Genomic DNA, 27743 nt, shown 5'->3' with positions numbered 1-27743 from the left:
CGGCGCCACACGATGCTACGAACACCCCTGAATATTGGACGCTCGATGGTTCGACGCATCGTGTAGTCGATGGACGAGCTACGAGCCTCCAATATCGAGCGTCGAATATTCGCGTTGGAAGGTAATCCGTTCGTTGTGGATTACCTTCCAACGCGAGTGGCACGAGTCAAAAGATTTTTGTCATTCGTTGTTTCGACACTCGATGATATTCGATACACCGCTACACAATTCGTCCGAATCTATCTTTGACAGATTGTTTTGTTTACAAGTTGTAGATGAAGGAACTATGAAATTGATCCATAAAAATCAAAATATTCGGCAAAATATTGCAGTTTAATAATGTTGATTTCAAACATTTTCAATTTACAGCCCGATATCAGTACAATTGCTACGGTAGCAATTTCAACGCTCGCATCGTCATCCAGTTTCCAAACGTTTTTGATGGTAAATAAAAACAATAAACATTCGATCCAAATACTCGCCGATTGTTTGGACCGATTGCATTGAATCGAACATTCATTTCACCGTGTAGCAGCACATTCGTCACATTTGTCGATTCATCGAGTCAAATGTTTGAGTCCAACATTCGAGTGGAACGTTGGACGAATCGTGTAGCGCCCGCATAATGTATCAGTCGAGTCGTCGTCTAATTTGTTTTGATGTGTTTGTTTACCTTGTTGATTTAAAGCTTCGCAGTGCACTTATCATTTCTACTGCAGCAAGTATCGACGAACTGAGCCCATGGCGTCGATTGGTAAGGCATTCATGCACATTCAGGCATTTCGGATCAAAAAAGAAATCGTAAAATCCACATTTTCAAACATTCTTTTCATTACTGTTTGACTGTTTCACTTTGATATCATTGGGAAAAGGGTAACTATTGGTTTGCTTTTATGGCTGCGAATTTTGTTTGATTCAGTTGGTTATACACTGATCGTTGTGGAGTTTCTACTATCTCCTGGCGTAATACACTGCCAGTTTGGGTTATGAATATTAGGAGTATTATAAGGTCAAATGTTTATATCTGCGGTTTTCTTCGAATCAAAAGATTAAAGTTCAATAACTTTGTTAGTGGTTTGTAAGTGTGTCTGTACTTTTTTTTACTTATTTTTGCTTTTGCATGAGAAATACATTTTCCATCCAAAATTCAGTCGGTTCGTGCGAAGAAATTGTACCATTTTTGTTTGTGTCTTCGCTTCATCTTCATTTCTCCTGTCTATCTGCTCCGCCTTTACGAAACTCATGATCCTTTATTTGTCAATACACGTTCTAACCCCTAAGAGATTCAAATCTCGTACGAATCAAGTTTCATCACCAAGATTTTATCGCTTACGATTTCAAAATATACAAGGTTAATTATATAAATATAAAAAATATCATCTACAATTATTGAACCCAAAACATAGCGGACGATCTAGTTCCTCATATTTAGAATAGATAGATATAATCTTAAATGGAAAAAAAAATGCCAAGCGTCACTGTCTTTTTTTTATTTGCACCAGCTGACTAGATTAGATTAGAGATTAGAATAAAGTTGGGCGAATTTTTGGATACGACAGCTGAGGATGATACGATAGAGGAGCAAAAATGGGTGATGTGGATCACCCGCCTATATTGTGCATGCGTATAAGACCTTATGGCAAGTTTCTTATGCTGAAGCTGCATTTGTGTGATAATTCGTTGGCGTTTTTTTACGCCTAATGTTTGCTGAGTTTACTTCAGGGTTAATATCAAGCCTTACAGCTAAGCACGTCATTGTAGTAAATATTGTTCAACTTTACTTATTATCTCCCTGCGGTGCATAAGGGATGTTTGATGTTGTTGGGATAAAATTAGTTTTCCGTGATTGGGTAGAAGTGATGAATGTGCTTCCGGCTATGTGTGGTTTCGATTATAGTTGTTCTTCAAGGTGTATTGTTTTTATATAAATCGTAATAAAGTATCGATATTCTATCCAACGGTACTGACCTATCTGCTCAGTATTATTTGTAACGTTTAAAGCCGATTGTTGAAACTATAATGTGTTTTATTTCACTTGCGAAATTATCTAGAATCTAGAATAATTATCAAATTTTGCGTGAGCTTTTCAAAGCTTCACTGAAATTTGGTGCAGATTTAACAAAAGTTTGCCATTATTACAAAACAAATAACAATTAATTAACCAAAGATAGAATTATCACAAAGCATATAAGGTTAGCAGATTGATCGTACGAAAGCGTTTCAGTTTGCATTCAGAAGGTTGACATTTCATCGATCTGATATATGACATAAATATCGTTATATATATCATGATGTGTACCATAAAAAGCGATCATAGTAATTTCTAGCACATTGATTACATATAAAGCTAAACACATTTATTGATTAGGTGTTTTGTGATAGAATTCTCTGTCTGATGTGATATACTTTCGTAAATTAGTTTTTTTTGATTATAGGTCCAGTTTCCTCCCAAAATAGATTATATCCAACGAATCTGATCGATATTCGATAATATCGATAATACCTGATCAAGCACCAGGACATTAGAGGGACTTTTTTCACAATTATCCAGTTTCTAAACGAAATGGGACACCCAATGAAGCGGCAAAATATAACATACTTACTTTTTGTTTGGAACCAGCCCAAAAAATAAATCTCTAATAAAGCTGTTTTGCTATCCTATCTTATTAACTATACCGCGTCCACCGCTCGCCATACCATTCCTGTAATTATCGATCGGTAGCCAAGCAGTGAGAGAGATTAACCAACGGAGGCGATGAGACTCATTGTTATCATTAACATACACCGTTGGCTTGATGATTACTGTGGGTAACCGAGAGCGGCGGATAGTAGCGGCTCCCAGGATCGGTTAATCTCGAGGAAAATTTTCGAACAGTGTTGGTAAAGCTCATCCGCGCTCGTCACAATTGAGGCCGGAAAGGGGTCATCCTGTGGATGAAGGATATAATATAATGGCGGGTTTACATTAGGGAGATCTATAGCTATAGATGGATTTATTCACGTGAAAATAGGTGTAAACGGGTGAGAATAAATATGATACACTTATTCGAGGCATATATAACTTGAATAAATTCAGCATATGTAAACGCTTGTGAATTTCTCACTGGTGAGAAATCACTAAAGTTGGATGCAGTTCTACTTCAGGTGAATAAATTCATCGAAAATATGAATATATTCATCATATTTCTTAACATGAATATATCACTAGTCTGAACTCACCCTAATGTATATTTTTGTAAGTAAATTTTGCTCGTCACAATGGACAAAATCAACACGTTTCCCTTTAATCGTATACCACGTTTAGTGTCTCATTGACCTTCTAATATCTTCAAGCCGATTACCGTATACGTGATAATAGTTGCACCGTTTTTTTTCAAATTCGTTAATTTTTACATAAGTTTAAAAAAGCCAAAATCTCAACTGTATTTTTACTAGTATATATGATAATGTTTCCTTAATATTAAGAAAAGTATGTTAAGCCCTATTTTGAACAACTTCTACGTAAGCGACATTGACAATTGCCTTACACAAAATTGCATCCTAAGACAACTTGCAGATGATGGAGTGGTGTCTGTTGTAGGATCAAACGAATCCGACCTGCAAGAACCCTTACAAGATACATTGAACAATTTTTCAACCTGGGCCATTGGGCTAGGGATCGAATTCTCCACGGAGAAAACAGAGATGGTGTTTTCTTTTAGGAAGCATAAACCAGCAAAACCAAAGCTTCAATTTTTGGGTAAACCCAACACTCATGCTATGTCATTCAAGTATCTTGGTGTCTGGTTCGACTCCAAATGTACTTGGGGGGCCCATATTAGGTATCTGAGTAAAAAATGTCAACAAAGAATAAACTTTCTCCGTACAATTACTGATGGGTCCTCTATGAATGAGTCCACAGGATTTGGAGTGTTCAACGAATTTTTTAGCACCTCCTACAGTCTTCAGAATCCTTACTTAGTGTATATTGCTGAAATGGCAGCAATACACTGGGCGCTGGACAACGTCGCCTCACGACCTGTTGAACACTATTACATTGTAACGGATAGTCTTAGCTCTCTCGAAGCTATCCGTTCAGTGAGGCCGGAAAAGCACTCGCCGTACTTCCTTGAGAGAATACGAGAAATTTTGAGTGCTTTATCCAGACACTGTTATGTCATTACCTTTGTCTGGGTCCCTTCACATTGCTCAATTCCGGGTAATGAGAGGGCTGACTCATTAGCAAAGGTAGGTGCAATTGAAGGCGATATTTATCAGCGTCAAATCGCCTTCAATGAATTTTATTCTTTAGTCCGCAAAAATACCATAGTTAACTGGCAACGCAAATGGAACGAAGATGAATTGGGCCGGTGGCTCCACTTGATTATCCCTAAGGTTAGCCTTAAACCATGGTTCAAAAGTCTGGACTTGAGTCGGGACTTTATTCGCACCTTCTCCCGACTCATGTCCAATCACTGTTCGTTAGACGCGCTACTCTATCGTATTAATCTTGCCGACAACAATCTTTGTGTTTGTGGCCAAGGTTACCACGACATCGAGCACGTTGTTTGGTCGTGCGAGCTGTATCTTGTCGTCAGATCGAATTTAGAAGACACCCTTCGGGCCCGAGGAAGGCAGCCTATGGTGCCGGTGAGAGACGTGTTGACTCTTAGTTTTTCCTTTTCCTATTCCTTTGTGAGAGATCGGAGGCTGTCAAAAAAGTCCTGCGGTATCTTTTTTTTGAATTTTCATTTGTTCATAAAATTAGTTACAATCATCTGTTTTAAGTCAAATATGCGCCGTTTTGTTCGATGACTTGTTCCCAACGAGATGCCAACTTCATAATACCCCTGTTATAGAAGCTCGCTTCCTTATTGGCAAAAAACTCGGATAGCCAATTTTCACAGGCCTCTTTTGTGGCTAACTTCTGACTACCTAGCTCGTTCGCCATGGACAAAAACAGGTGGTAGTCACTTGGTGCAAGGTCCGGACTATACGGCGGATGCAAAAGAACCTCCCATCCGAGCTCCCGGAGCTTCTGATGCGTCACCAAAGAAGTGTGTGGCCTGGCGTTGTCCTGATGGAAGACAATGCGGCCTTTGTTTATCAAAGATGGCCTCTTCTTCATGAGTGCTACCTTCAAGCGGTCCAGTTGTTGGCAGTACAGGTCCGAATTGAGCGTTTGGCCATAGGGAAGCAGCTCATAATAGATTATTCCTTGACAATCCCACCAAACACACAGCAGAACCTTCCGTTAATGAGGGCTTGGCCACCGTCTGAGCCGCTTCAGCGGGCTTCGACCACGACCGTTTGCGCTTCACGTTGTCGTAGGTGACCCACTTTTCATCGCCAATCACCATCCGCTTCAGAAACGTGTCGATTTTGTTGCGATTCAGCAGCGATTCACATGCGTCGATACGGTCAGAGATGTTTTTTTGCGTCAACGTGTGTGGCACCCATACATCGAGGTTCTTTGTGAATCCAAGCTTCTTCAAATGGTTAATAACGGTTTGATGACTTATCCCCAGCTCTTGGCCGATGCTACGGCTGCTACTATGCCGTTCTTTCTCGGCTAATTCAGCGATTTTGTCGCAATTTTCGACGACAGGCCTTCCGGAGCGTGGAGGAGCAAACAAAACACTGCCAAGGACTATATTATAGCGCGCAAAAATACAACAAGCTATAGTATGACTCGATACAATGAATACAACTAGAACTACGCGCTTACAACGACACCTCGCGGAAATACCGCAGGACTAATATTAGATTTTGGCGATCTAACGCAAAACGTAAACAATCGGTGAGACATCTGGATTTTGTTTTTGAACTAAGAAAATGATGCTAATAAAACTCAAAAACAAATCACGTATATTTTACTTCCGGGCTTTCTAAGGTAGTTCTCACATGCAGGAATCGTGTATTTTTCTACTTGTGTTTGTTTGTGCTCTCGAATTTCCTTCTTCAATTCAACCATTGTCAACATTTTTATAGTTTTCACTACTGAAAGAGGTAAATAAATAACATGTTATATATAAAATTGCGCAGAATTCAATTTCTTACAACTTCATCGCAATCAAATAATCTTTTATGGTTATAACATTGTAATTTATGGAAAGAACTACAAACCTTCCATAAGGTCACATGGCAAAATTTAAAACCATCATCACTTTCACCGCAGCGCCGCCTAGGTGTAGATTTGTACGTTAGATCGCTAATAAGATAGGTTTAAGAATTGATTGTGATGAGTGTGATCATTGTCAACATATCCTCATATCCTCTCCTTTTCCTGAAGAAAATATGTCACCCTTCTAAACTCGAGTCGACCGCGAGTAATCGGTTTCCTATATTATTAACATTAGAATTAAGGAAAAATGTATATATACTAGTAACAATACAGTAAGGAGTTCGGCTCCTTTAAACCTATGTAACTGAGCCTGTAAAAATAAACGATTTGAATAAAAAAAAAGAAAAGTATGGGATATAAGGCGATTGTAACAATGTTGATGATCACACTCAATTCCTAAACCTTTTATCTATTATGTATTCACATTTCAACTTATTTCACTATTAGTAAGAAGAGAACCGATTGCTCGCGAAGGGACAATCACATAAAATTGGGATATGTCACCAAGATTCAACCGAACCAATACATCTCCCACCGGCACATTGGGCTGCCTTTCTCGGGCCCTAAAGGAGTTTTCCAAATTCGATTTGACGACAAGATAGACCTCGCACGACCAAACAACGTGTTCGATATCGTGGTAGCCTTGGTCACAACCGCAGAGATTGTTGCCGGCAAGATGAATACGAAAGGGTAGCGCATGTAACCAACAGGGATTGGTCAGTCAGGAGAAATCCCGACTCAAGTCCAGACTTTTGAACCATGATTTGAGGCTAACCCTAGGGATAATCGAATGGAGCCATCGACCCAATTCATCTTCGTTCCATTTGCGTTACCAGTTAGACTAAAGATAAAATTCATTGAAGTCAGCCCTCTCATTATCCGGGATTGAGCAATGTGAAGGGACCCAGACAAAGGTGATGACATAACAGCGACCGGATGAAGCATTCAAAAAACAATCGTATCTTCTCGAGGAAGTACGGTGAATGATTTTCCGGCCTCACTGAACGGATAGCTTCGATAGAGTTAAGACTATCCGTCACAATGTAATAATGTTCAACAAATCGTGAGGTGGCGTTGTCCAACGTCAAGCGAGTCGCTGCCAATTTAGCAATATACACTGAACAAGGATACTGAAGACCGTGGGACGAAAAGGGAGAAAAATTCGATAAACACTAAAATTCTTGTGGACTCGTCCATATATATATATATATTGACTGCGCTTGAGTTTAATGAGCCGTGTTTTGGCAGCTGATTGAAAACAGACACTGGCATACTACATCACTGCCCTAATATGCATGGTTGACGTAACCGCCAACACCACTCAGTGATGGAAAACGCCTTTTTCTTGTTTTTAACTGAATAATTATCACTGGGAACAATTTGTATTGACGTTTCTCGTGACAAACCTCCCACATGCATTTTTTTCCCTGTGATCAAGTTTTTAAATTGATGCTAATAGAACTAAATACGTTTGAAAATTGTCCATGGTTCCACGTTTCCGAAAAAGTTTGAATGCATTCAGTTTATCCCGATAAAGCTTGGAACATTGGCTATCCCACCATGGATGGAGAGGCCAACGACGAATGCTGGAACCTGGGATGGGTTTCGTTTGAGTGCGAACCGCGCTGCCGGTGATCAAACGAGAAAGGAAATTTCTTACTTTTTATACTCCTACAACTGCAAGAAAGCCAAGTTTCGGACAGAGCAAAAACATCACAATTAATGTTATGAATTAAAAATTTGAACATATCCAATTTAGGAATGAGAATACGACAATTCCACTGTAAAACAGTGATATCTACGACCTCTTTGTTGAAACTAGGCATCGAGAGGGATAATCATTGCAAGGAGGGGTCATGTTTGCATCAATTGCTGCAAACATGTTTTTACTATAGTAAGCATCGCGGTGATAATGGTTCTGATGGAGTTGGAAACATTAAAGAACATGATGATTTTATCCACGATGTCAGACAACCTTAAAAATTCCGATTGAGATCGATCAAATAGTGACAATTGGGGTTTTTGATGTTCCCTCGAATTTTTCAAAAGTGAACTACTCCCACGGAAGCCAGCAGGGTCCTGATTTTGCTATTCCGCTGCACTCGGTTTGGTAGGCAAGCTAACAGAGGGTTTCACCGGTGGGGCTTGTTCTTGAATTTTGGAAGTGGATACATTTTTGCGTCGGGGATTCCTTTGGAAGATAAATGGTGTGCCCTTGTTAGCTGCGTCCGTTTTCATTTCGTCAAATGGCAGCGTGGCGAAGGTATTGTTCGTGATGATCGGTTGTTGTTGTTGCTGGGCTAGTGGGAAAGTGCTCTTCAGGATTTCCGCGAAAGATGGCTTGGAACGTTCCTTCAAAAAGCGCTTAAATTTATCCCTGCTACTTTCAAACATTTCACATGCAGAGAGCTCGTATGGGGTTCCCTGCAATACGGACACTCAGGTTCGTTATCTATGCAAGGTTTGTCCCATGTTACTCTCCGCAAGGGGCACAGAGCTTCTTGTTAGCGCAATAAGCCGCCGTGTGGCCTACTGATTTGCACTTAAGGCATGTCATATGCTGAGGAACAAAATGTCTCACAGGTAGCCTCATGTTTTCTACCATGACGTAGCCAGGGTGGGTGGAACCAGAAAACGAGACTCGAAACGAATCTGATGGCGTAAATATTGTTTTCCCCCTTGATGGGAAACTGTTCCGAGCTGGCGGCAGCCCAAGATCTCGACTGTCATCGAGGGAAGTTTTATAAAATTGCCAACACCTTTGTTCGTCAAGAGGCGAATGAACTGAAAAGTTTAAAGCCTCTTTAATCCAACATCATCATCATTTGTTCGTAAAGTATTTGCACGTTAGACCGGTTTCGGATATCACACCGTCAATTTCAACTACGCGAGACGGAACGTAAACACGATATTCTAGGGTAAATCTTTGGTTGACAACAATCTCGTTTCCTTGCTTCCGATCAGTCACGAGCCAGTTTCAGGTCCATTTTATATACCTTGATACGGGGACGAACAACGGGAGACGAAGACGAGGACGAAGATTGAGTGGAAGCGGTGACAACAGAGGGAGGAGACGAGATGGATGGTTGAGTGGGAGTAGGGAAAGCGAGATCAGGGGTTTAATTGAAGAGAATGATTAGATCTCATGATCAGGAGATCCTCGCGCCTTCTGTCATGTTCTTCTTCAATAGTAATGGCGATGAATCGGCCAGCACCTTTGTCTGGCTTTGTTGAGGCTTCTTTTTCCACTGACTTGGACACAATATACAATCCACAGTAAGCGCGTGATTAAAAAAATGGCGCGTACTGATATTACGTCATAGATCAGTTAGACATATGAAGCTGAGCCACGAAGGTGCCCAGAGCTTTTTCAACCACATAATATTTTCCATATTGATAGAAGACGCAGTATTTACCTTCTTAGAATGCCAAACAGATTCCAGCATGGAAAGGAACCTCTCCTGCTCAGAGCTAGTTGAGAAAAACACCACTAGATCACCGGAATTCTCTCGTACTTCTTGACATTCAAATTCCTACGGAAAATAAAAAAAGAACAATAATGTTCTATCAATCCTCAACAACTTATTCTTTTCTCACCAAAATGCACCACCAATTGGAGGAGATTGCCGGAATTTTAACCGCGATCATTTCACTGATACTAGCGCAGGTGAGCACCTCCACGCCGGAGTTCTTCCCATAGAAGCTGCTCATGTTGGTGTGACTTCTTTCCTCGTTTGTAATCCCATCCACTGACGACGGTCGGCGGTAGATTGGACCATTTGCCATAAAACTATGACTACCAGGATGCCTTTCGCTGCCCTTGGTAGGTGTGCTGGTGGTTGAGTTGGATCGGCGATCACTGTATGCCATACTGTGGAACCGCGTCGGAGTGCTTCCCGTTGAGCGAATTGAGCTTATCTGTTTTGTGTGAAAAAATGATATAATTCACATGTGCGCACGTTTTTTCTCAATAGCTTACCTCACTAGAAGTATCCAGCATATTTGAATTGCTGAGCTTCCTCTGTTGACCCGACAGTGTCGGTTGTTGAGCATTTGGATTTAGATTTTCCTTCGCCGGTGACATTATAACACTGGAATTCCCACTGGATGAAACAGTGTTCCTCCTTAGAGGAGCACTGAAATCCTCGCGCAGTGTTAGTAGATGATTCGATGTCATGATCAGGGTGCACCCAAGAGTTTGCCTGCGTTCCTGGAGCTCGAAGAGCTGTTTTGTAAGAATAGAATCGATTGAAAAACCTTAACAGAGAGTCTCTCGTTCGATTGTTACCCCACTAGCAGCTTGCACCAATGCCTGGAGCCAGTCGGAAGCTACGTATTCGTCGGGAGCCGCCAATTGCAATGCACCGGTTCTCAGCAGCAGCTCGAAGCAGTATGGTCTCCCAGAATTGAGGGATCTTCTTGCACCCTGACACTCAGCCAAAGCGACTGCCCATGACGGCAGCTTTTGACTTGCGTCCGAGAAGAGATAGAGAACTCCAGCTCTGCAAACATTGGAAGGTTAGCCTCAAACGTTGGTTTTTTATACTGAATTAACTCACTTAAGCAAAAAGTATCCCGCCGACCAGTTGTCCACGAACCCGGCGTGTGACATTCTCCTGTGCATCAACGGACCCTTTATGTGTGGACCAAGTGGTTCCTCCTCACCACCCAACGTTCCAGCGGGTACATTTACCACTGCGTAATACCGCCAGGCATCATCTCGACTGACGTTCGAATTATCCCGCACAAATGCCTGCAACGGAGCCAGATGATCTAGGGTAAGTTGCCCCACTGCTGGAAGCACCGATCCTCCCCGTCTGGCGCAAAGTTCCAAGCTTGCCACTAACCCATCCGCAGGATACGGACCACCCGCTAGCAAAACTTGCTGCATATCACGTGCTGAATTACTCAGCAGAACTGTATTACCATACGGACCCACCAATATCACATCTAGTTCCGAATAAGGAAGCACAAACTTATTGGACAGACGGTTTCTTACCTGATCTGTCACATACAGCGTTTTGTCGGTTAGGAAAACCAACACCGGCGTCATATAACCCTCTCTACTGTATCCATTGTACAATTTGAAAACCTTCATCAGTGCTTCATTCTCATTTCGGAAAATGTGCAATCGATTACCGTTGAAAATTTCCACCGGAATTTCTCCCACCCCTACACCACCACCATCAAATTTAATGTCCCCGAGGGACAGTCCGTACCCCTGGCCAAGGTGGCACTCGTTCAATTGAATTCGATCCAGCTGACAGGCGGATGAACTGAGCTCAATTTCCATTGCGATCTCCGCATTCAAATCCTCTATTAGCTCTCGGTTCACTGAAGCGACACCCTTCGGGATGAGGTTTCCAAACAATTTACGCTCCGTATTGACTTTGGACTGGAAGAAGCTATTCTGCTTGATGGTGGCCTCGAGTATCTTTTTCTGGGTGACATTGCGCAGGAAACGATTAATAAGCGAACTCTTCGATGTCGACGTCGAACTTGTCGAAGCCGTCATCGGGTTGTGGCGTTTGCTGGGTGGTACGAAGGGGGTCCTCTCCGATACGGATTCCAACTCGGGTTGTGGCGTTGGGGTGCTACTTGTGGAGGGATAGTCCAAGATGACAATATCGCTGCTGTCCTTGTCCGTGTAGGTTGACGCGGACGTGGTTGTAACGGTGAGGATGTCATCGAATTCCTCGGAAATAAGCTGACGATGATCCGAGCTAAGGTGCCGAATCGGTGGGAGGCCACCCAGATTGAACAAGTCCGGGCTCATGCGGGCGCGTGATTCGAGCCGGGTTGTAAGGGATTTCTTACGTAATGGCGAAGAGAGATGTCTGTTCTTGCTGATAGAGCCCCGCGGGGAGCTGAGATTGCTGTGAGGAGGCTGGTCGCGAGTATTCACTGATAGGAGAAAAATGTGTTAGTGTTAGCTTTACGTGAGACATTTGGAGTTTTTTTTTTCGTTTATTGATTTGATAAGACTCGAACAGATAAGGAACCTACTGACTTTTGAATCAAGAGAAATGTTATTTTGTCTCATGTAGGCTGTAGAGTAACGTAGAGTAGTATAGATGGTGTTAGGTTGCCGACAAGAATATTACAAGAGGTGCTAGAGTATCATATTAGATGAAAAAAAATCCTTCTACGCGTATAGACGAATCTCAACTATGACAGAGTTATTGAGTTTTTCTTGAACCTTCAGTTGGCCTTAAACTGACTTTAATTCAGAAAAGACGCTACGTATTAGGAAGTATTCAAAATCAACCAGTGCTAATTATGAAGAATGAATATTACATTTCCAGCAGTTGATTGTGACAACCGATTGCGCTTTTCTTCGCACATCAGGCCAGGCTTCAGGGAATAGTCTTTCGCTGTAAATACTACAGCAAGGAGCTGAGATATAAACTCTAGAAAACCCTGAAAGTTACGAGTTTGTACTGCTTAGAGTAACATAAGGATCGTGATGGCGATCGAATCGGAATATTTTAACATAACGGTCGATTTCGTTAGCAATTTGATTGTTTTGCTTGATCGCGACATTGGTAATTATTTTCGTTTGCCACTTCGTCGTCCCGAAAGGTGTCGTTTTATTCAATATCGTCGCTTTTGTTACGTTTAACAGGTGTTGAGCCAAACGGCAGTAAACTGTAACTCTCAGAAGATTCGTCTCAAGATATTTTAGCCTGTTCTTTTTGTTTCGAGAACACCTAAATGGTCTGACTTGTTTTCCGGCCGTTTAAAGATGCTCTAATTAAAGATGCTCTAGAACGTAGTATTACCACGAATATCCAAAGGCCAACGCACTACTTGATGGAGTAGTTGTTGAGCTTGAGCTTGGGTAGACTGTACATTCCGTAGTTGCTCTGCATGATTGACCTGAATCAGAAAAATTGCACAAAGAACACACTGAATGACGCTTGGGAATAGTAAATCCTCATTGTGCAAGTTTCGGTGATTCGAGCTTTAAACAGTCAATAACGAAGCCGGACACGTCCTTACAGTCACCGAGGGAAGGAAAGGAATGTTAGTATGATAATCGCCGCCCGAAGGCCAGAAGGGTCGCCTCCAACAGTTCATAAAGTTGACATCTAGATGGCGCCTCTTGCAAAAATCTATCATAAAGCACCATCTTCCAATGGATACGTGACAAAATTTGACAGCAATCGGTCGATTGGTTCGTGAGTTACAGCATTGAGAGTGAAGCAACTTTTGTAATTGTGAAAAAATGGAAAAATCCGAATTTCGTGTATTGATAAAGCATTGCTTTGCGAACTGTTATAGCGTGGTTCCCTAGCGATTATCAAGGAAGGATTAGTTGTTAGTGGGGAGAGGTAATAATCGGGATTCACTGAGGTAAGTGATATGATTATGTAAACGCGAACTATCGAGTAATGGACGGAACGAAAATTCGGAAACCTTATGAGTCACGCGGTGGAGAAGTTACCTGAGAAGGAAAAACAGTAAAATTATTTGGATCAGCTACATATTGTATTATTTATCAAACGTTTTCATCGAAATCTAATCGCGGCGACGGAGTTATCTTTTTTAAACCTTAGAATGTAACAATATATTCTGTTATTCATCGCGCGTACTCTTTATCAAACTCCAATCGGTTTGTCGCTAATTACTCGACCACGGGATCTAGTATGAACTGAATTATATAAATTCTAGGAACAAAAGAAAGTGTTCAATTAACATTCCATCTGCGACATAACAAAATTGAATTAATTTCCAAAAAATCATATTGAGTGATAATCTGATTAAAAAATCGTTTGCTGTAAAACAATGTCATAAAGCAAGCCGAATCGTTCTATTATAAAGGGTGTGTCACATCAAATTGCATCACGGAAAAAACGCTGTAGAAATTTAATTTTTAGGAATTATAATCGCTTTCGCTTATAATCAGATAAGTCAACTGACTGTCAATTTTTCGTAAATTGGGAAAAATGTCGTCGAACGAAAAAGAGCGTCGTGAATTAATCCTGCGCACTCATTTCGAGAATTCCGGAGTTGTCACATCAGGACATCGGTAAGATGCTGGGAATCGTCCAATCCACGGTCAGCAGAGTACTAAAACGATACTTCGAGAACCTAACCATCGACCGGAAGGTGAAGAACGGCAAAAATGAATGCTCCGTCAGTGAAAAAGATCACAAGCGCGTAGTTAAGCAGTTTAGACGTGATCCGAGAAGTTCGGTCCGGGATGTCGCCAATAAGCTGAATTTGTCAAGTTCATTCGTCCAGCGGACCAAGCAGCGGGAGGGCCTGCGTACATACAAGGTTCAGAAGGCTCCTAACCGCGACGAAAGGCAAAACATGGTGGGGAAGACGCGAGCCCGGAAGCTGTACACCGAAATGCTGACGAAGCCGCATTGCCTGGTAATGGACGACGAAACCTACGTCAAAGCGGACTTTCGTCAGCTGCCGGGCCTGTTGTTCTTCTCCGCAGAGGACAAATTCAGCGTTCCGGAGGAGATTCGCAAGCAGAAACTATCCAAGTTTGCCAAAAAGTACATGGTGTGGCAAGCGATCTGCTCTTGCGGAAAGCGGAGGGCCCCCTTCGTGATGACCGGCACGGTAAACGGGCAGGTTTACCTTAAGGAGTGCCTACAGAAGCGCTTACTACCACTATTGAAGCAGCACGAGGGCCCGACCATCTTCTGGCCGGATCTCGCTACGTGCCACTATTCAAAGGACGTGTTGGAGTGGTACGAAGCCAACGGGGTCACCTCCGTGCCAAAGGAAATGAACCCGCCCAACGCGCCGGAGCTTCGCCCAATAAAGAAATATTGGGCGATTATGAAGCAGGCCCTCCGGAAGAACCCAAAAGTTGTCAAACCGGAGGCGGACTTCAAGAGAAAATGGATTTCTGTTCAAAAAAAACTACAACCTGACGTTATACAGAACCTTATGGACAGGGTAAAGAGGAAGGTGCGAGCATACGGGCTTGGGCTCGAAGTATGAATAAAAAGAAAATGCCAAAAGTTGTTTAATAGTTTTTATTTTACTGTCTAAAATTTTCAAAAGGATCGGTTTACTGGGCGAATTTCTACAGCGTTTTTTCCGTGATGCAATTTGATGTGACACACCCTTTATTCAATCTCATGTTACTCGGATACACGATCCTCGAAGCTGGCCGGATATCTGTTAGCAGGTCCACATATCCGACGGTAGTCCACCTCATACACATGGAGCTCACCCGATGCGATTCTTTTGGAGTGGGAGGGACTGATTATCTAGTAGATAATTAGATTTTCAACTTTAGATGTTTGCATAAATGAATAGGTTATATTTCTACGCATCTACCACAATAAATAAAATAAAATTTTATTTTTCTTAGTTAAACAATTGAATAGTTGTGAAATGTCATGCATTATCAAAACGCGCTAAATTTCACTTTTTGATTTGTCCGATTTGTGCTTCTCAAATTGTACCGACAGAAAGGAACAACAGAGTAATAGCGGAATACAATTTGAATACAAGCGAAGCATTGCATCGTAAGCCCGCGAGTGGATGATCCGCGATGTGGATTATTTGCGATAGCGAGTTAATGTTGTGATACAGTTAATCTATAGGCTTCCTTGGAATTTGTCAGTGAGTTGTAGGCTTATGCTATTTTGTTTTGGTCATGCCTTTCAAATTAGCTGGCCACTGGATACACGTAGGCTGACCAAACGTACCGTATTAAACGGGGTAGTACCGTTTTTTCGACCCTTTGATTGTCCTGTTTTTTATCAACTTGTACCGTATTTTGAGTATACAAAAAAACTTTTTGTCATTATTTTCAATAACACAGTGCTGCAAAAATTCATTTTTTCTTCTGCCAGGAGCTCTACCTATGGTTTTTCATGGGATTCAGCACAAATCTTGATGTCCTTGAGTTTGAGCCCTCTTCAACCGAATGGAGAGCGATACATCATACAATTTTTGAAAAATCTGATTCGATTTCTTTACCTATGATCATATAAAATATAATTTTGAGGGTTTGGGGATACCTAATCCGGTTGCACCCATCTGAAGTTGTAGCCGTGCTTTTCTTATATCTAGATCTAAAATTGAGCTGGAGGTCATCCGGAGACCATACGAATAACCCCAATGTGACCAAAACATTTGAAATGGTCACCAATGAGCTAGTTTTGAAAAACCATAAAGTTGTCGACCATATGTCGAATGATGGAATTTGGTTCTGGTCATAGAGTAGTCACTTCTCTCGGAAACCAGATCCGGAACATATCCGTCAATAAGGTTATATAGGTTTGAATTAATCACGAATAAGCTATTTTTGAAAAATCATGAAGATTGATATTCTAAATGACGGGTTTTGTGTTGTTTTAGGTTCTGGAATCTATGGCCCTAATCATGTTCCCGCCAAACGAAACTTGTAGCATTCAATTCGGTTCAGCCGTTTCCGATGAAAGAATGTAAACGAAAATGCTGTTCAGAAAAAGATTAATTATAATGCAGTCTAAAAAGTTGTTCGATGAAAAACATTGACGAAGAGAACCTACAGATGATTATTGATCGTGTCATAAAAAAAGTTTTAAATTTAATTAAATAACACCTTCAAAAATTTCAGTTTGTTCTCATTAGTACGTTTGATCAATTGCACGCTAATCACCGAGGTTTGCCCGAGATCATTAAACAAGCCAGGAGAAAATTTTGTAGCATCGTGTATTTTTTCTCGAATTTGGTTTGAATTTTACTCATTGTATTCGCAGAAATTTTACACAGCTGTCATCGACATAAAATCGAATGTTTGACATTCGATATTGAAAACTTCGCTGTGACATTTTTATACACAACTAAAGAGTTGAACAGTAAGCAGCATGCTAAATTGCTTGGTAAAACACGATTAAAAAAATTATGAAATCGTGGATATTTTATCGAGGGAAGTAGTTTTGACTGCTTGCGCTCCTATTTTGTTTCCATAGGAGAAATGTCCTGCGCTATTAATTTGAAACCCCATGCGTTAAACTACTACCTAATCTACCAGTGATCAGTTGGTGGCGTTAATCTACCAGTGATCAGTTGGTGGCCTTCTAAACATTTATTGCCTTGTTGAAAAAGACGATGCATTTGCCACTGAATTTTCTATTATTTCTGATGATTTCATTGGTGTTCTTAATAGTCTAGCACTTTTTATAGTGAAAACACTTGACGGAGTACCTGCATTTTTTAATCAATAAAAGAAATCCACATTACACAACTGGAAACAACTCTATTTTGGTTGGGCGTCGCCGTTGCACGACATCTGACCCGAAGTAAACAAAATAAATCACTATATGCCCAGTGAAATTGAGTTGAAGAATGTTTTCTTCAAGGTGGGTTTTCAAGAGGGAGCATTTGCTATAACTTCGCGGATCACCATTTGAAAACCCCTGGTCTAGTTGATTCAAATTAAATACAGAATGGAAATTTTTTAAAGCCTATGAAAAATTTCTTCGATTGTGTGTTTGACTACATTGAAAAATGGAAAGCTAGCCTAGTAGAAACACTACAGGTTGTATTGAAACCCATTACTGAATGAACAGAGATTGAGGGTAGCATTAAAAGCACTTTCAATTGAGATAGATAAAACATATTGAATGATCAGTGGACAATGATCAGAGGAATTATAATAATTGAGATGAAAAGTAGGGTAAACATCTGTGCTAAATATTTTCAGAAATAAAAAACAAATTTCAAATTTCAATTCGATTTTTGTTATACGCGGTGATCATGCCAGACTATTCCGCGGATAATCGAGGATCTACTGTACAGCCAATCCATGCTTAAACGATGTATGTAGTGGTTCTCAGATTTTCGTTAAAGTTGGTAGTTTTGTTCCTTATCGCAAAATATTAGATCCATATTTTTCTATATTTTATTAGGGTGCCCTTTTCCGTTTCAGGGTGGTCTGAAAAATCATTTTTTCCCTTTTTTCCGGAAATGTCTTAACTAGTAACTTTTGAACTATTGGACCGATTCAGATGATCGACATAACAACTTGAATCCAATGAGCTAGTTTTCTTTGAAAAAATATTACACCTGCGAAAAGATTGAATTTCATTTTCGCAATCATTGATTGTATTTATGTTTTATAATTTACATGGTTCAAGATAAAGGACGCTGTATATATATATATATATATATATATATATATATATATATATATATATATCTGAAAGCTGAGTTTTTTTGCATATTTTGTAACATATCCAAAAACCAGGTAAGCGTTTTTTTACGTTTTTGAGTTATGGTTTTTCAAAGTTAATATGTTTTCAGTCTTCGTTCAATATTTCTACGCGACTGTCATACGCGGTGCCAATGAAAATGTTCATCTCGAATTTCAAAAAGTTTCCACATAAAAAATGTTCACCACCTCGAGAAAACACCCTATGCCGAATTTCAGCACAATCGGCCTTAAGGGAGAGTGGCGCTAAGCGGTCAAAGTTTGAGTTTTTTGAAAATCGAAAAATGACCCAAGGGGGGAGATGAAGGAAATCGGGGTTTTCGAAAAAAATTGTTGATGTCAAATGTCTTAAAATTGCATGAAACTAGTGATCTAGTGTCATCTCGAAAAAAATTTTTTTGTCAAAAACCGGCTCGGTTTTTTTTTCGGAGTACGAAACGAAAAGTATTGTTTTGGGTGCCGACTAAAATAGTTATCTCGATTTTTCATTCGGAACTTGCTACGAAATGTTGATTTGCACGATAATATACCCTATGCATAATATTAGCTCATTCTGACTTCATTTACTGGTGTCACAATCGTTAAAGTTTGAGTTTTTTTGAAAAACGAAAAATCACCGAAAATCGAGGTTTAAAAAAAATGTTTGATGCCAAATGTTTTAAAATTACATTACTCGGCTTTTGACATCAACAATTTTTTTCGAAACCCCCGATTTTCTTTACTCCCTCTTGGGTGATTATTCGATTTTCAAAAAACTCAAACTTCAGTCAGCTTTGCGCCACTCTCCCTTAAGTCCGATTGAGCTGAAATTCGGCATAGGGTGTTTTTTCGAGGTGTGAGCATTTTGTATAGGGTAACTTTTTGATATTTTAGGATCGATTTTTTCCCATACATTCATTAGCCCCCTAGCCTACATTGATTTATACCAGCTTGAAACCATGGTTATATTCTCAATACTTTCTATTTCTAGACTGTCCTATCATGTTATACGTATAGACGTGAATCAGTTTCGATTATTGTTTTTGTTTCTCATAAATTAATTACATTGAATTTAGGCAATACATCTTTCCAGGTCTTTTCGGTTATATTCCCGACATTACAAATGACACACAAATTTCTGCATTACTCGGCAATTAATCAAACAAACGAAATCAAAGTTGGCATGTGAAGGTTTTAGGGTGCATAAAATGTTTATATGGTGGTTAGACACTCCTCCCCCCTCTCGCTGCCATACAGATGAAACACAGATTTCTGTATAACTTGAAAATTAATCAAGTAATTAGAGCCAAATTACTTATTTTTTGTTGTGCTAACGTAAGGACATTTATCACTATTCACTCGCGAGACGCGACACGGAACTAGGACACAACACTTATAATCCTTACAAACATTAAAATGGTTAAAATTACCTTTTTCGTCGACCGGTTTCGGGCTCGATGTTGCCCATCTACTGGACGGTGTCCGACTGGTTACGATGGAGCACTAACACATATTCATACGGTTATCAGTACTTGTCGAAGATATATTTTGCTGAGTTATCAGCTTCGTCAGATGGAAGAGTTGAGATGATATTGGTGCATCTTCTTCATTCATAAGTGGGGAATCGCTGGTTGAGATGTACAATGATTCCCATGCATTCAACTGTGAGGCTTTTCGTACATTTCTAATAATTTTTGCCTTCTCCCAGTCTACGCAGTGGGCTTGAGTTAAAGCATGTGCTGCCACACTTGATTCGCTGGCTCGTTCATTATCCACCGCATTCTTATGTTCACGTAGGCGGATTTTGAATTTCCGACGAGTTTGACCGATGTATACACTAGTACAGTCTTTGCAGGGAATCTGATAGATCCCTGATTTTTCATCCGGTGGAATTCTACCTTTCAGGTTGCACAAAAGGTCTTTCAGGGTGCTCTCACTTTTGTACACCACATGAAATCCGTGTTTCCGGAGTGTAGACTGGACTGTGTTGGTTATTTTGGGATAGTACGGTAGGCTGATCCATTTGTGTTGTTCCTTCTCAGGCTCTAATGTGGTGTTGTTTTTTCTCCATTTCTTCTTCTCGTGTTTCCGAAGGATTTTCTCCACAAAACATCTCTTGTACCCATTCAGCTCTGCAGCATGGTAGATTCTATTTTTCTCCGCTATGTAATCATCTCTCTCCATTGGTATGTTGAGGAGACGATACACCATGGAGTGGAAGGCTGCTTGTTTTTGTGCGCCGAAGTGATTAGAGTCGGAAGTTATATATCTATCCGTAGACGTTGGTTTACGGTATATCCCAAACTTTAGCCGATTATCTTCCTTCCGGGTAATGTACAGGTCCAGAAAAGGAAGTGTACCGTCTTTATCTTTTTCGACGGTAAACTTAATCGTCCTATGTCGGGAATTCAACAACTCCAACGTCTGCTTCAAGTAACGTTCTTTCACAACTGCGAAGGTGTCATCTACATAGCGTCTCCACATTCGAGGGAAGAATTTTTCTTTCGCCAACTCTGTTTCAAAATCTTTCATGAAAACCTCCGCTAAGAGTGGCGATAGCTTGCTACCCATACTGAGACCGAACGTTTGCTTGTAGAACTTTCCCCTGAACAAAAAGAAGTTCTGATTCATACGGGTTTTCGTTACCAAAAGATATGCGTCGATCTGATTGGGTGGTACGCGTTTCCGTTTCAGATGTCTGCGCAAACTATTTACCGCCTCTGTTACTGGCACGTTCGGAAAAAGAGCTGTAACATCGAACGACACCAGAATTTCCCCTTGCCTAACCTCGAAGCCTTTCAAATGGTCTACCAACTCAAACGAATTGTTGACATTTTTACCGTGAGTTATGGGATATTTTTTTAATTCTTCAACCAACCAAGCAGCCATTTTTTCAGTTGGAGTGCAGATGTTAGACGAAATCGGCCGCATCGCCACTGGATTTTTATGTATTTTTGGGAGGCAGTACAACGATGCCACTTTTGGATTGGGTACATTCAATTTTCGTTCAAGTTTATCCCCACCCATCAAGTGTGTGACTTTTTGGCGAACAGAATTAGCTTCTTCAGTCATTGCATTAAGCGGATCTTTAGGTTTCCCATTTTTGAAGCAATGCTCTTCATACGGACCGGAGCGAATCATGTCAAGAACCCGTAAGTCATAATCATGTTTATCCATGATCACAACTGCATTCCCTTTATCTGCCCGTGAATAAACTACATCGCGAGCTTTTAGCTGTCGTATTGCACACCAGGTATCAAAGCTCGTCTGTTTCCCACTTTCCGTCTTGGGTACTGTTTTTAATAAACATTGCTCAACGTCGTACCGTATAGCTGATTTCGACGTGAAAGTGTTGTACTGTATTGCGCTTTCAATATTGTTTACTGTGTCGGCGATGGGGGGGGGCGAGGGGGAGATGGCAAAATTCAATCCCTTGTTCAATAGATCCAGCTCAGTTCTAGCGAACTGTGCGGACGAAAGGTTGATAACAAAATTGTCGATGTTTTGTGGAGATCGTATTACCTTCTGTGGCGCCTGCGTCAGAGCGAGATGTTGTAGTTTTTTGTGATGCCTTTCTTTCGTTCTCCTTACACGTCCCTGGAGATTGCGACTTATTTTACACATCACTGTTTACCAACAATCGTTGTTCCCCTCCACACACCGATGAACAATACACTCAACAGCACTGTGGTAAACAACTTGCTTCAACTGCTGTAGGTGCAATGAATACAGCTGTTCTTCGACAATGGACAGCGCTTTATGTTTGCACCTTATTTCTTCGGCTAGCCAAAGTACTCGGGCACGTTTGGCTGCCTTTTCACTGGATGCACTACTTATTGAGGGTTTAATTTGAATAAAGTTGGGAATTAAACCTCTTCTCTTGCACCGTGTTAAGAATTGAATACTCATTAACAAAACTTTCTTCTTCGTAACCAATCGGCCATCGATTGGTTACGTTGGTTATCTCCACCCATCACACACTTGATGGGTGGGGATAAACTTGAACGAAAATTGAATGCACCCAATCCAAAAGTGGCATCGTTGTACTGCCTCCCAAAAATACATAAAAATCCAGTGGCGATGCGGCCGATTTCGTCTAACATCTGCACTCCAACTGAAAAAATGGCTGCTTGGTTGGTTGAAGAATTAAAAAAATATCCCATAACTCACGGTAAAAATGTCAACAATTCGTTTGAGTTGGTAGACCATTTGAAAGGCTTCGAGGTTAGGCAAGGGGAAATTCTGGTGTCGTTCGATGTTACAGCTCTTTTTCCGAACGTGCCAGTAACAGAGGCGGTAAATAGTTTGCGCAGACATCTGGAACGGAAACGCGTACCACCCAATCAGATCGACGCATATCTTTTGGTAACGAAAACCCGTATGAATCAGAACTTCTTTTTGTTCAGGGGAAAGTTCTACAAGCAAACGTTCGGTCTCAGTATGGGTAGCAAGCTATCGCCACTCTTAGCGGAGGTTTTCATGAAAGATTTTGAAACAGAGTTGGCGAAAGAAAAATTCTTCCCTCGAATGTGGAGACGCTATGTAGATGACATCTTCGCAGTTGTGAAAGAACGTTACTTGAAGCAGACGTTGGAGTTGTTGAATTCCCGACATAGGACGGTTAAGTTTACCGTCGAAAAAGAAAAAGACGGTACACTTCCTTTTCTGGACCTATACATTACCCGGAAGGAAGATAATCGGCTAAAGTTTGGGATATACCGTAAACCAACGTCTACGGATAGATATATAACTTCCGACTCTAATCACTTCGGCGCACAAAAACAAGCAGCCTTCCACTCCATGGTGTATCGTCTCCTCAACATACCAATGGAGAGAGATGATTACATAGCGGAGAAAAATAGAATCTACCATGCTGCAGAGCTGAATGGGTACAAGAGATGTTTTGTGGAGAAAATCCTTCGGAAACACGAGAAGAAGAAATGGAGAAAAAACAACACCACATTAGAGCCTGAGAAGGAACAACACAAATGGATCAGCCTACCGTACTATCCCAAAATAACCAACACAGTCCAGTCTACACTCCGGAAACACGGATTTCATGTGGTGTACAAAAGTGAGAGCACCCTGAAAGACCTTTTGTGCAACCTGAAAGGTAGAATTCCACCGGATGAAAAATCAGGGATCTATCAGATTCCCTGCAAAGACTGTACTAGTGTATACATCGGTCAAACTCGTCGGAAATTCAAAATCCGCCTACGTGAACATAAGAATGCGGTGGATAATGAACGAGCCAGCGAATCAAGTGTGGCAGCACATGCTTTAACTCAAGCCCACTGCGTAGACTGGGAGAAGGCAAAAATTATTAGAAATGTACGAAAATCCTCACAGTTGAATGCATGGGAATCAATGTACATCTCAACCAGCGATTCCCCACTTATGAATGAAGAAGATGCACCAATATCATCTCAACTCTTCCATCTGACGAAGCTGATTACTCAGCAAAATATATCTTCGACAAGTACTGATAACCGTATGAATATGTGTTAGTGCTCCATCGTAACCAGTCGGACACCGTCCAGCAGATGGGCAACATCGAGCCCGAAACCGGTCGACGAAAAAGGTAATTTTAACCATTTTAATGTTTGTAAGGATTATAAGTGTTGTGTCCTAGTTCCGTGTCGCGTCTCGCGAGTGAATAGTGAGAGCCAAATTTGCATAAAATGTTTCTATGGTGGATAGACACTCCTCCCCCCTATCTAAGGGGGGCTGCCATACAAATAAAACCCAAACTTCTGCATAACTCGAGAAATAATCAAGCAAATTGAGCCAAATTTGGGATGTGAGGGTTTTTGGGTACGAGGAATGTTTCTATGATGGTATGACACCCCTCCCTCTTCTGGAATGGAGAGGGGGTCCCATAAAAATAATACACATACTTCAATCAAACATGACAATTGAAAATTTTCGGAAAACTCTGAAAAAATGGAAAAGTTCGAACAATTCAATTCGCATATGTTCTACAATTACATATTGACAAGCTTTATTAGACCATTTGATGTTTGCGCTAACGAAATTGATCTTCGTTCGAAAGTGGAAAGAAAACGAGGATGTGATAACGAAAAATAAATTTTGGGCGGGACGAAGTTTGCCGGGTCAGCTAGTATTAAATAAAGTTGTTCATGTAATCATTTTTTCTTCCGATCCTCCATAACAATCATCCGTAAACATAGGTGAACATCCGTCTTTTTTCCGAATTCCGAATATTATCCAGTAAGTCATGGAAAGAATCAGACGAAGCTTCTTCTTTTCCAAATGTGATTAGCTGCAAGACTTCGTTTGCATCCGCTTTCAATGCAGGCAAGCCAATATTCACCTATTAAATCGTGAAGCCATCTTTTCAACACACTTACTTACTTACTGAATAGAATTTCGTGTGATTGACATGAACAATAAGGTACTCAACACATTACCCGGAGGAACATCTCAATAATTTAGCCATAGATCCGATCTAGCATTTCCAGATCTAATCCTTTGACTTCTATTGCCTTCTATAGTCAATCGCCAACAGTTTCGATAGCCTTTTTAAAGACAAGAATGGTGCAATTCTGTATTTTCCATTCTTTTAATCAGACCCTCATTTGCCTCATATCAAGTTTATCGAAGTCTCAGTAGTACTGGAATAACTGCTACCTGGTATAGCGAAAATAGTTTGATGATCGCAGTCGTCATGTCACGGTCACCTTAGTATAATCGAGTATAATTCATGTTAATTTTTTTGGGGAAAACAGATGTGCTTGACTCTTGAATCAATAAACCTAGACTTACCTCCTCTCTGCTCTTTGGAATCTGATTGAATCGACGAACTTCGATCGCTTCCACACGATGAAACCGTGCTAGTTTCCATTCGATTCTGCGCCTTATCTATTTTCTTCTCCATAAGACCGTCCAAATTGCCATCAACTTCATCGCTCGATTGCTTCCGAATATTGCTCTGGAGGCTATTTTCCGTAGTGGTCTCTAAACCATCACCACCACTACGAGGAACCACGGTTGAAGGAGACGGTGTTGTCGCGTTCGATCCGATCACGTTGATTTTCTGGAAAATATTCGACAGCTTCTTCTTTATCTGCGTTTTCCCGATAAAGGAACCGCTGGTAGTCTCGCCCACCAGCAGTTCCTTCTGGCTAGTCAGCTCATCCAGAACCGTCTTCCCTTCCTCATCCCCGTAACAGTAGGAAACACCAGTGTGCTCGAAAACTGTGCTTTCGCCATTGATAATGTATTTGTTTCTGTAGGGAACCGTTTGTTGGGGCTCCTCGGGCTGCATTTGCTGCGAATCCTGCTCCTGTTGTTGTTTTTTGGCATCTTCCTCCTCCTCCTCTTCAACACTATTCTTTCGACTTGGAGCAAATAAATCTTCATCATTCTTGCGACGGAGCTGTTCATCAACATTATGGACGTATTTTTTTGCTCCATTTGACTTGTTTCCATTGAAGCCCCCGTCCAAACTTTTCGATAGAAAATTCTTCGGTTTTTGAACGACGGTAAAATCATCGATCATTGAATCGTTTGTCTCTGGAATACATTCTCGTACTGTTGATAGATCTTCCGACCCTTCGGGCACTCCACGTTCCGGTAGCGTTATACCGAAGATATCTTTCAGGGAACCAAAAATCATCTTACTGTTATCGAGTACGGACAAGTGATGAACGTTAAATTTCTTAACTTTCTTGGTCAAATCATACTCGGGTACGACCACATTGGTATACATCATATTTCGTTTGGTTTTCTTCAAGCAGCTACTCTTAGGTTTCTTCTCTTTGCTCCAAACAGATTTCACAGTGCGTTCTCCACTGGCCAGGCTGTTCCCATTGAACTCGTCCAAATGCTCAATGTTCGGCTCGCTGTAATAACAGTTGTCCGAAATAATATTGTTGTTATTCTGGTGTTGTCCCTGGCCAATACACTCGCAGCTGTTGAATTTGCCCTGTTTGTAGTTTGAAGCCTCATTGCTGCTGCCCGAATCCAGACTGGAGTTGGAATCGGAACAGCTGCACTTGTAAAATTCATTGCCATCCTTTAGCTTCTTGGCCGGCGGCGGACGCTTCTCCGGTGGTCCGTACTCGAAGATACCGGAATTGTCGTACTTTACATAGTTCTTCTCATCCTCGATGTTTTCAAACACGTCTGAAATATAAATCAAATGCGGTTCAAAGATAATAGAATGATGATTTCATGCTTTTTCTTCACAAACCTGTTTTTCCGTAGTCCAGTACATCTGAACAAGCGTTCCTGTACACATACTGCCTACCCTCGCCCGCTTCCTCATCACCATAATCATACCCATCATCGTCGTGCTCCGAGCACCAGGAATACCGCCCCTTCGCTCCCATCTGGGCTTTGTTTTTGTTTGCTCCGGTTTTGTACGTAATGAATCCATGCTCTATATGTATATTGTCTGTTTTCGTATTCTTCAATATATCCTCGTGGAAGGAAACCCGTTTTTTGGGCGTTTTATTCGATGCCGAAACTGTTTTCTTAACGCGTCTCCTATAAACAATATTTTCAGTGTCGAAAGTGGAACACGCGCTTGAAATCATATCATCCGGTAACTGACTGCAGGTCATCGCCTGTTCGACTTCTTCCTCGCAAAACGCCACATCATGCTTCTGTATATCAATCTCAACGAATCTTCCAATTTCCTCCTTCACCGGACTGTCCAAGACGATGTTTCCACCGTTATTGTTATTGTGCAGATTGGTCACCTCGAACTCGAAACCGCCCGCGCTGGAAATCATGGATTCATTTAAACCGCTGGATTCCGAGTCTAGTAATTGAATCCCGGAATCACTCGGTGTTGTATCTTCGAGAATGCTCGCAATGCTGCTGGACATTTGTGGTTGGGTGGAACCATCGAGCACACTATCTTCAACTTTATCGCAACATCCGCCGTTGTTATTGTTATTTTGACAGCCAATCGACCGCAGGACTTCCGGATTTTCTACCCAAAGAAAACATAACATGAATACACATATCACGCAACACATACCAATTTGATTTAATCGATAACCATCACTCGAAAAATACAATGAGCAAACAAAACTTCAGTTCCTCCATAAACATCATTACCTGGTTTTAAAACAGCTAGCTCCATGATGCTTGCCACTCTTTTGTGCTCTAAGACGAAATATTTTTTCCTCCGATATTTTCGTTTTATGCTGGCTCGAGAAAATCTATTGATTTTTTCCTTCGTCGAACAGTATGTACCCTCTCCCACCCTTTGTGGGACGATTGAGGATAATTCTGCGAAGCACTTTTAGCTTACACTCGAGCCATCTTCAAGCGCACTAAAATCACACATCGCGGCATTGCATTGGCTAGCTTGGAACGAAACCAATTCCTGTTTCGAGTGACTTTGATTACAAATTCTTGCCAATGTTTTTCATTAGCAGCAGGGACAACGATTGGCCATTTTCGTACCGTTCGATTTTCTTTCTGCAAGGATGCAAACTTTTGACAGGAGAT

At 41.0% G+C, this 27743-nt stretch overlaps 1 protein-coding gene across 1 annotated transcript; it reads right to left on the bottom strand.

Annotated features, from left to right (window-relative positions):
• Positions 1-809: 809 nt before the first annotated feature.
• On the bottom strand, positions 810-27743 carry LOC129776594 (uncharacterized). Its single transcript, XM_055782327.1, has 9 exons — positions 27348-27743; positions 26473-27219; positions 25044-26405; positions 10663-12007; positions 10392-10605; positions 10083-10328; positions 9701-10021; positions 9520-9636; positions 810-2928 (listed from the first exon to the last, which is right to left on the bottom strand). Exons 1-9 carry the CDS (start codon positions 27370-27372, stop codon positions 2800-2802), a joined length of 4506 nt encoding a protein of 1501 aa, XP_055638302.1. The 5' UTR covers positions 27373-27743; the 3' UTR covers positions 810-2799.

The sequence above is a fragment of the Toxorhynchites rutilus genome, chromosome 3 (genome assembly GCF_029784135.1).
Source record: "Toxorhynchites rutilus septentrionalis strain SRP chromosome 3, ASM2978413v1, whole genome shotgun sequence".
NCBI classification, from domain to species: Eukaryota; Metazoa; Arthropoda; class Insecta; order Diptera; family Culicidae; genus Toxorhynchites; species Toxorhynchites rutilus.
Note: the sequence above shows the minus strand (reverse complement) of the source record. Positions and strands in the feature narration are given on the sequence as shown.